At 41.8% G+C, this 9,834-nt stretch overlaps 1 protein-coding gene across 3 annotated transcripts; it reads right to left on the bottom strand.

Annotated features, from left to right (window-relative positions):
* Window positions 1–498: 498 nt before the first annotated feature.
* COPS4 (COP9 signalosome subunit 4) lies at window positions 499–9,765 on the bottom strand. Of its 3 annotated transcripts, none has more exons than XM_041468334.1 (10): window positions 9,467–9,762; window positions 8,295–8,374; window positions 7,169–7,320; window positions 6,065–6,168; window positions 5,143–5,296; window positions 3,884–4,034; window positions 3,389–3,559; window positions 1,985–2,100; window positions 1,537–1,621; window positions 499–1,040 (listed from the first exon to the last, which is right to left on the bottom strand). In XM_041468334.1, exons 1-10 carry the CDS (start codon window positions 9,541–9,543, stop codon window positions 907–909), a joined length of 1,224 nt encoding a protein of 407 aa, XP_041324268.1. In that variant the 5' UTR covers window positions 9,544–9,762; the 3' UTR covers window positions 499–906. The 3 variants fall into 3 exon arrangements, with proteins under 3 accessions (XP_041324268.1, XP_041324269.1, XP_041324270.1); XM_041468335.1 differs by having other exon boundaries at window positions 9,415–9,551; XM_041468336.1 differs by lacking the exon at window positions 3,389–3,559 and having other exon boundaries at window positions 9,467–9,765.
* Between the last annotated feature and the right edge of the window lie 69 nt (window positions 9,766–9,834).

Genomic DNA, 9,834 nt, shown 5'->3' with positions numbered 1-9,834 from the left:
ATGTTTGCCTCATCAGCCAACTTGGTTTTGTTTCTCTAAGCTGCTAAAGAACTGAAAAATATGATGGATCCAAGGACTGGAGCTAGATGTGCAACTGAGTGGACAATTGAGTGGATGGAGTTTGCAACAGACTGGAGATAGCCAAGCATAGAAGCCTATGAAGACCCAAATATTTGGCGTGTTTTTTAAATGTGTGTATCTGGCAAAGCACAAGGATGGGTAGAGTGCCCAATTCCAGACTGATAAACATCAGAAGGGGCACTTTCGTCCTTCATTGCTGCGCATAAGCATTTCAAGTTTGTCCTGCTTATCACAGGACACCTTGACCTGCATTTCATAAGCAAAGAAAGAAAAAAAAAAGGCTTTAATTTAACATTTTCAGGAGCTGAAAATGCAATTACAAAAATCTGTTTTATTTCAAGCTACTGTTTAAGAAAAATATGAAAACAAAACCAAAAAACCCCAAACCACAGGTCCTTACAACACTTAAACCAAGTGGCTCATCTCAGACTTTATTAGAATAATTACAACTAAAAGAAACATGGTGCTTCTATTTTCACAGCAGAACACGCACCATAGGAAGTAATGGGCTACAAAGCTATAGCAATACAGTGGGGAAAAAATAAAATTAAATAAACCAAACCCAAAGCTTGCTGCAGACATTACAGATTCTTTAAAATGAAAACCACAGAGCAGAGTGCAACGCAGAGGCAGCAAGAGCATCAATCTAAGCTCAGAGAACTGGGAGCCTGTCACACCAAACATGGGATCAGCTAGTTGTGTCCTAAGCCATAGTGAAAACAGAAGATGGGGAAGTGAAGAGGGTGTTTTGTTTCCCAGTCCTGCTCAGCTGCCCCTGCAGGCACAGCAGGCAGGTGATGCCTCCTCTGGGACAGCGGGCCACGGTCACTGAGCCATCTGGGCCTCCATGGCTTGCGCTGTCCACTCGGGGGCTGTCTGACTGATCTTCTCCAGAAGGTTGTTCACCTGGAAACACAGGGACTGAATCTGCTTGTCCCAAGTTGGCAAAGCTTCACGAGCTGAAAAGAAAAGAAAAAAACAACCAATACTAAACAAAGTAAGTCCTAGCAATTCCCTTGCTTTGTCAGTTGCAACCTTTCCTTTTGCCACTGCCCTCACTGAGCTCACAGAGGAAGCCTTCCTTGTAGTGACACCAGGATCACTTCTGCACTCAAAAACTGCAATTATTTTGGCTGCCTGCTACAAGGCTAACTCCTGCATTGAAGAAGATAGGAACAGAGAATTTCCTGGTAAACCTGTTCCTAGAAGGAGACTGATGGAATAAATTCACTCTTTCCTGTGGGTAAGAGGATGCAAAGCCCTCTGCAGCGAGTGAGTGAAGTGTCAAGGTTGTCCTTATGGCCAACTCTGCCACCTCCTGGCTACAGCAGGACGAGCGAGCTCACTTCAGGCAGAAGGGATTATTAAACTTAATTTCCTTACCCTGGCAGGGACCACCTCAAAAAGCTCACTCTGAAAGGTGCTAAAAAAATTATATACTGTGGTTGCACTTACTCTCAAAGTGAACAATTCCATCAATCTGATCAATAAATCCGTTCATGCGACCCTCAGTTATCATCTGAGAAGCAATCTTCTCTGCCTAGAATAACAAGGAAAGATGTCAGAAACTTAGTGCATTCTCAGAGAAGTCAGAAATTATTCAGACTTAATAGTCTTATGGGTTTTTAACCAGGTCCACACACAGGGGGGAAGGAACCTACAGACAGCACACATTAAAAGATTAGACAAACTAGCAGTGGCATCTAACTCCACTGTTGTTCTTTCCATATTGTGCTACTCCCACTCTCATAAGATGTGCTAGATACTTAACCTTCCTCGTAACATGGAATATTTAATTATTCCCCAATATTTAACTAGTTTTCCTAATATTTATCACAGATATTTTCTCATGCTATTCATGCTCCTTGTTTAAAAAAAAAAAAAAAAGGTAGGAAATGGATACCTTGGCTGCAGGGATCTCTAGTAATGCTCCAAGCTCTTCAAAGGTAATGTTGTTGTAAAGTTTGCTTGCAGATAGTAAGTTGTGTTCAATAACAGCTCTGTCCAGAATACTGGAACCTTTAGGGTTAGATGAGGAAAAAAACCCCAAAACGTTACTGTAAGATTGAAAGATTTGTTTATACAGTAGAGCAAATGAAAAAACACTTCTCTTTCTTTTTCTGAAGAGTTACATGTGCAGAAGGTCCAGATGCATCTGCCTTGCATCCCTATTAAGCTGCGCAGAGACAGCAGACAGAAACAAATGGATGGCACATGGCTGATTTTAAAGCAGATAAACCCTTAATTTAATTTCAAGAGTAAGCAAGTGGAGCCCTTCCTACAAGACTTACTGTCTGAATTGAGGGGTTTGACCTCCTGTGATCCTAGCTTGACAAATGGAAAGACCATTGGGGGTTTTCTTATTGTTCATTATGGCTCTTGGGGGTAAAATTAACCTCTCTCTTACCCTGCTTGTGATAAATCCTTATCTGATGTCTCTCCCCTTGACTGAACAGTTTTCAACAATAAAACTCATTTGCCCCATAACCTCTAGCTGAAGACAAACACATTATTAAACACCAGCTAACGTGCATTCTTTAAGGACAAACAGTACAGGTTATAAATAAACAACAAAGTCACCAAGGGAAGGAATGCAGCGTATTGCTAGCAAGTACCTTTAACCCAGTTTTCACTCTGCAAGTACATGGTTACTTATTTTTCCTTAATCAACAATTATTTTTCACTAGGAAGATTTTCCTGATTCAGAGGTATTCCATGCTTACGTATTTTTCCACTTTTATATTCTTCCAGCCTAGGAAACTGAGACCAGTGTGTTTAGGATACCAGTTAAGTCATTACTTGACATTTTTTCTGACTGTTCAGATGTTGAGGACTTAGTGTCATGTCAGTGGAGACGTGTGTGAGGCCCAAACCTCACTATGTCACCTTCCTGTCAAGTCAGGAAGCAGTTCCAATAAACATATCATCAGTACAGACCATTTATGGCCTGAATGCAGGTCATGGGTTTCTAGGCACCCTACTCTCAACAGTGCCTGAGAAGTTCAAGAGGACAGAGACTGCGTTAGAAACGCTGGGAAGTTGCCAGTGAAGAGGACTGTATATGGACAGGGAAAGAAAATGTGACAAGTTATCTTCCAGATGAGTATTTCAAAACCTTAATGGCAAATCAGAAAGATGAACTATACCTAAGAAGCTTTACTATCTAACTATACATGCTGAAAAATATTTCTTAAATGATGATATAAGCAGTAATAAATTCTTTTCCATGACCCTTCTTGGCTGATTTGGGAAGTCTAACTCCCATGGATGAATACCTAGCATTACAAGGTTTTAGAGAAGTGTGTACCATCAGCTGTAGTCGCTTTCTGGTGAGGCATTAGCATAGCTGCGAATTCTTGCAGTTGATTTCCACGGATAATTCTGTCGAGATACATTTTCTCTAAGATCCCATAGGCTGCAAGCTGCTGGCACCTCTCATCCTTGAAGAGAGTAGCAAGCATGCGGGAACGCTGTTGTCCTAGGAAAGTCAACAGGAATTCTCATAACTGACCACCAAAACACTGAGTACTTAGAGGTAAACAGCAGGAAGTTACCTTTTTCCCCCAATGCATGCAAATAACAGCCAACAAAGCTCTACTGAAGAAGGAATGTAGCTGTGTTCAGTTCAAAGGCAAAGACACTGAACTAATCCAACTCTGAGCTAACAGTCTGCCAACATGTAATTCTGACATCGTGTTCACAACTTTGGATTCCTCACCAAATCTTAGCCATACAAGTAACACACAAGCTGACTTGCTTTGGGGAAAATAACTTTTACACAAAAATGTAAGGTGTATTTTACCTGCTGATGCCAAAATAGTACAATGCAGTGCGTGTTTCAGCGCCTCCAGCCGCTCAGTCTCATGGACTATGCTCTTGTAGGACAGCTCGTTGTACCTTTGGGCAGCCTCAATGAACTTCCTTCTGTAGTCGAGTACTCGAGCGTAGCAAACCTAGAAAGGAAGGATAACTCAGGAAAAGGAAAGCAGCAGAGGTGGCTGCATAATACAGGTGTGTAAAAATTGCACACTGTCAATTGATAGCTCCCATAAATATTGCTCTTCTGCTTCCTAGGGAAATGTGTGCCCTCAAAGAATTAGCCTGACTTGACAAGTCCTTGCTGAAGTACCAGGGAAATCAATTGAAAGGACATTTCCCACCACTGCCCACATGTTAAACACTGCAAATGTTAGAAAAGACAAGTATTGAGCCTAAGTAATTGAAATATTGTACACCTGACACTGTACTTGTCTGAGTTTCCCCTTCACTACTGGCACTGACAGCTACCACTTAGACAGCAATTTATGTTTCAAGTATTTGCTTTTCCCTTTCAGCATGGGAACACCACCTGATATTTCTTCCTTCCTTTCTGCTTTTCTAAGATTCACTTTCAACTGAGTGCACACTTCAAAATGTAATACGGGATAAGGAAAAAAGGAAAGGGAAATCCAACAAACAAAAACCACCAGATGCTGAGTTACTGCTTGTGGCACATCTGCTCTGTGTCACAGAATTTTAAACATCACCACACCTCACCAATTCTGTTATACTGTAGTCATCACTGCTCATCAGTTATTAAAATAGTTTGAGAAATTTGTGTATGAACTATGTACACTGTAAACCCACAAAAAAGCAGGAATGTCAGCAGTTAATTTATTACTTAAGACTCTAAGTTACTTTTATGTATGGAACTTTTTTAATTACTGGGGGGTGGGAGGACTACTACTGTCTCTAATATTGGATGCAATTTTTCCCTTGCTTGGATTTATAGACAAAGGTGGAGGCAATATTTTCAATAATATTTCAGATGCTTCTTAACCTAGTTTTTATTTTCCACCACTAAAGCTGGCATTTAAGGAACCAGTACACACTTATCTCCAAATGGTAAGGAATGAGTTGGTTAACAACTGCTAAGATGTGTCTCTCAAGCTCCCAAAACCATATGGCTTTTCCCTTTGTCTCTTCTCTAATGAGGAAAGTTTTAGTGGCGCTGCATTAAAGCATCTTAATGTGGAATTGTCTGCCTTTAGAAGGAGAAAGCAATAAAGCAGGTTAGACAACCTTATAATGGATTTGGAGCTGTTCATTAGTTGATTCATTCTGAAGCAGGGAAGCTCGATTGATGTAAGCTTCTGCTTGAACTGGGTCATCATCCTCCAGATACAGCCTGGCAATTTTCAGGTAGGTCTCAAGTTTATAATCTACATTGTACTGCCTGTAGAGGAAAGAAAAAAAGCAAGTGCTCAGAGTTGCTCCAAAACTACCTTTGCTCTTAGCTGCTTCAACATTTGTTATGATTCTTAAGCACTTGGCATCATTTGCTTTACCCTGCTTTCTTCTTCCCTACTGCCAAATTAGTGCTTTCTGTACAGAGAAGGAAATTTCAGATGAATGCCAATACAGAATTGGCTCCTGCAAACACCAGTAGAAATAATGCTGCCCACCAAGACAAAATGTACACTCTCATAACCTGTTTTTTGTGGACTGGAAGTTTGCCACCAGTGGTGAGCCACTTGAGTTAAGAATCAACCTTGCAGTGCAACAAATAGGTGCTAAATAGGCAAAACCTACAGCAATTCCTTCTATGTGCACAATGAGAAAGGGGAAAGGACTGCCAGAGAAAAATTACTGCAAGGGCTCTACACCTAAAAAACCCAAACAAACCAAACTAAAACAAACCCCACCTCACAAGCACACAAAAGAATCCCCAACTGCATTTGTTAATATCCAAATCCAGTTTCAAACTATGTCTTCATTTTGAACTGAGAAGGTGGACACATTGAACAACTGCCACCTTCCAAGGACCTTTCAATAACCTTAGAAACATTTCTGCAAAATACTCTTAAAAATACTTGTTTATCAACAAGACTAATTAATAGTGGGTAATTTCTGATGCAGCAAACCCCAAAATTCTCACTTGCTGGTCTAGTTCAGTACAGAGAGAGCAGGTACAGCTAACACCACAGAACTGGGTGTAACATACTTTTGCCCTGTTTCCAAAGGGATCCCCACCAACACTTGTGCTGCATTTCTCCAGTCTTCTTCTTTCTCATAGATTGATGCAAGATGTTGCCTTATTGAAGCCACCTAAAGGACAACAAAATCAAGAGCAAAAGTAGCTATCATTTATAAAGCTTTTAAAAAGATGAAACAAATCTTTCAAGATTTGGAGCACCAAGAGTCACAAGTAATTTCTTGCAGTTACATCTCGTATCATGCCAGTGAGGTAGGAGTGAGGTGATCTGTGATTAGATCCTAATGAAGAAACTTCTGCTTTGGAGAGTGCCTGCCAGCAGGTAAAGTGTCAGTGCTTACAACCTGGGTTTTAACTGCAAGTGTGGGTAAAGAAAAAGAAATCATCTGATGTGTTGGATTTAATTTATGCATAATCATGATGACATACATGCAAGTGCATTTAGCTCAGAGTAAAAGCTGCTTAAAAAAAGCTAAAGAGAAGCAAATAAAAATCATTACTTTCTACTCCAATACTAGATCCTAAGGGCTTTTATATAAACAGCTTCTCTAAGAACTCTCAGATGATACTGTGCATTTGTACAACAAAACACAGAATTGAACTGAAAATGCAGAGCAGCACATTCAGTAGTTAAGCAGAACTGGATTTCAAGAAAATATTTTTTCCTGGTAAAATGACTATGGCTAAAATAAACACACAGAGAAAATTGATTTATTTTGAAACAAAAGCTATTTTTCAAGGTGCATGCTCTTCACACCACCTGTCTGTTCTACTCCTCGGGTAAAAGGAAATACAGTGAGTAGCAGCCTGTCTCTCCAGACACCTCCAGCAGCTCCAGGACTGTTTCATTGTAACAAGCCAGTTACTGGAAGCAGAGGAATTACATGCCCATCATCATCACCATGAAGTGACAGTTTGTAATCCTTGCACAGTCCTAAGTGCTCTCTGCATTTAGCTCAGGTTTTCCATGTACAGGACTGAAAAACTGGACTCTAAGTAGAAATACCTGTTTTGAGCAGCTTTTTGAAAGGCTTGAAATAGTCAGCAGATAAGGAGGGGAAAATCTAAAGCCAAACCCACAAGCCAAAACCCATCTCACTATTGATCTCTCACCTGTTCTTCAAATGAAATAACTCTGGGCTGTATCTTTTCCAAGGTGAAGTGGTAAATTTCTTTGGCTGTGCTGTCAGGGAGACTTGGAAGATGTGTACAGAAATCTGTCAGCAGCTGCCGCGAGATCACCAGGCTGACATTCTCATTCACCACTGGTTCAGAGATGCACACAAGAAAAGGATGCAGTATTTTTCAGTGCCTTCACTACAGGTGAAAATTTGCTTTTACATTAAATTTGAATACTTAAATTTTAAAAACTATGCAAGTGAAGGGGTTTTTTTTCCTCTTTTTATAAAGGTGGGCTTTTCTGTTCTTTCAGAAACTATTTACACTAGAGGTCCCCAGAGTTCTAACCCCTGACAGATAAATGAATTTTTCACCTTGATTTATGGTTCTCAGTTGCTGAAATATCTTAGACAAAGTAACTGTTTGGGCTAAATCTCACTAAGCTTATTCTCAACTTTAAAAACATTATAGCAGACATAATTTACAGAGATGTTCCAAACACCCAGTACAACACAAAAAAAACCCAAAAAAACAACCAACCAACCAAAAAAAAACAACAACAACAAAAAAAAAAAAAACCAACAAAAAAAAACAAACAAACAAAAAAAAAAAACACCCCAAAAAAAAAAAAAAAACCCAAAAAAAAAAACAAACAAAAAAAAAAAAAAAACCAACAAAAACAAACAAACAAACAAACAAACAAAAAAAAAAAACACCCCAAAAAAACAAAAAAAACCCAAACAAACAAACAGACAAAAAAAAAAACCAAACCAAAAAAACCCCCTAACAATTTCTTGTTAGGGTTTCAGTTTTACACATGTCTGAAGAAGGAGGCTGTCAGTTTAAATACCACAAATTCAGCACTCAACAGAGACAGCTTTGTTTTCACCTTCCACTGCTGACAGGTTGGAAAAGTGTAACAACCACAAAGCTTACAAATCTATTCCCTCTTCACTTCTGAATGTGGTGACGGGGGTTCCTCTTCCCATTGTGTCTGAGCTCCAACAGGACAAAAATATATTGCATTTACACAGTCTCACGTAGAGCTAACAAATCCACAACCCCACAGACCTCTGGCCTTCACTCACTGCACAATCACTTACCCCACTTGTGCACTTACTTGCTTCTACAAAAGCTTTGAGAGCTTCAAGCTGCTCCACACCCGACAGCTGAATGGCTTTTTCCAATATTTGACGGTACCTGTCCATAAATAAATTTTTAAAAGGTTAAAAATCACACATTTTTTCACTAAGAACTTCTGCCTCTCTGCATACTTTCTATGTCAGAGCCCTATTTTTGCTCATATCTTCTATACCTTGAGGTGGCAATTCTCCAGTTTGTTCCCAAGTGTCATAAACACTCACCTGGAATTGGTACCTGGCTCTTCTTAAATCCCAGGAGGAGATTCTCAGATAACAGAACCCAATCATTTTGTTATCTAAGATGATATGTGCAATTTTGGAAGTCTAAAATAATAATAATCATCATCATCATCATCATCCCAGGATAGCACATAGAAAAAGTAATGAAAACTGTATTGCTCACAGATTCAGATTAATCAAGGTATTAAAAAATTCAAATGTGAGTGAGAAACGGTGTTGTGATAAATATTATGTTACAGCCACTTGACAGCAACACAGGTGTACTCCATGTGTTTTCAAGTGTTTATTCCTTTAAAAAATAGCAAGTTCTCCTTTCTTGTTTCAGCAAGCTAATGAAACTTGGCCTCAGTGTGTGTGACACTGATGAAGTACTACATCCGCGTGGAAGCCACATTTTGAGGGGAATATTTCCAAGGTTTTACACGAAAATCCTAGAAGTGTAAAATCCTAAATCCACAGCCCCCCTAGAACACAAGCAACTGGACAGAATTCCAGGTGACAGATCCGCATCTGACTGGACTCTCGGAGTAAAACCTGTGTGGCACACCGCGCCACGAGAAGCTCAGCCCCTAAGGGCTGCCTCCAAAACACGCACCGAATGCAAATGGCAATAATTCTTAATAACCACACGAGAGTCGCTGATACACCCACGGCAGCAGAGGACAACAAACTCCCCGGCCTGTCGCTGTGGCACACCCAGGGGCAGCAGCCGAGCCCTGAGGGGGCCGAGCGGACACGCGGGGGCCCGTGAATGAAAAACTACACAACCGTGAAGCGAAACCTTTCTGTCTCCTTTTTATTCGAAGAAACGCGGCCGTTGGGCACGACCCACCCTCCCAGCGCACGGCGCTCCCTCACCCCGCGGGCTCCTTGCCCCAAGGCGGGGAGGCGGCGGCGGCCGGCAACTCACTTTCCCGCCAGGTCCTTGTGGGAGCCGCTGGAGTTCATCAGCTGCGCCAGCTCCTGCCTCACCGCACCCGCCGCCATCTTGGGAGCCGCCTCCTCCCACCATGGAGCCGCGCGCGCCGGCGGGAGCAGTTGGGGGGGGCGTCACGTGACGGGGGAGCGCGCGCAGGCCGCGGGAGGGGGCGCGGGCGGGCCGGCCCCACGCGCGGTTAGCGGGGGAGGAGGGAATATCCCACGGGGTTATCCCACGGGATTTACACCACAGCTGGGATAAGGCCGGACCACCACCGCCGCCGCCTCCTCCTCCTCTACGGGTGGTGCCCGCGCGCGGCCCCGGAAGCGGACGGCGGGGCGGGGCGGTCCCGGAAGCGT

Source organism: Pyrgilauda ruficollis, unplaced genomic scaffold (assembly GCF_017590135.1).
Source record: "Pyrgilauda ruficollis isolate IOZ18807 unplaced genomic scaffold, ASM1759013v1 scaffold217, whole genome shotgun sequence".
Taxonomy (NCBI): domain Eukaryota; kingdom Metazoa; phylum Chordata; class Aves; order Passeriformes; family Passeridae; genus Pyrgilauda; species Pyrgilauda ruficollis.
Note: the sequence above shows the minus strand (reverse complement) of the source record. Positions and strands in the feature narration are given on the sequence as shown.

Excerpts from the sequence above, each read along its gene's own strand:
- COPS4 (XM_041468334.1), bottom strand. The coding sequence starts at position 9,543 with ATGGCGGCGGGTGCGGTGAGGCAGGAGCTGGCGCAGCTGATGAACTCC. Across the intron at positions 5,297-6,064 it reads CCTTTGGAAACAGGGCAAAA|GCAGTACAATGTAGATTATA; the intron begins GTATGTTACACC and ends TTTCCTCTACAG. Across the intron at positions 1,041-1,536 it reads TGGAATTGTTCACTTTGAGA|CTCGTGAAGCTTTGCCAACT; the intron begins GTAAGTGCAACC and ends TTTTCTTTTCAG.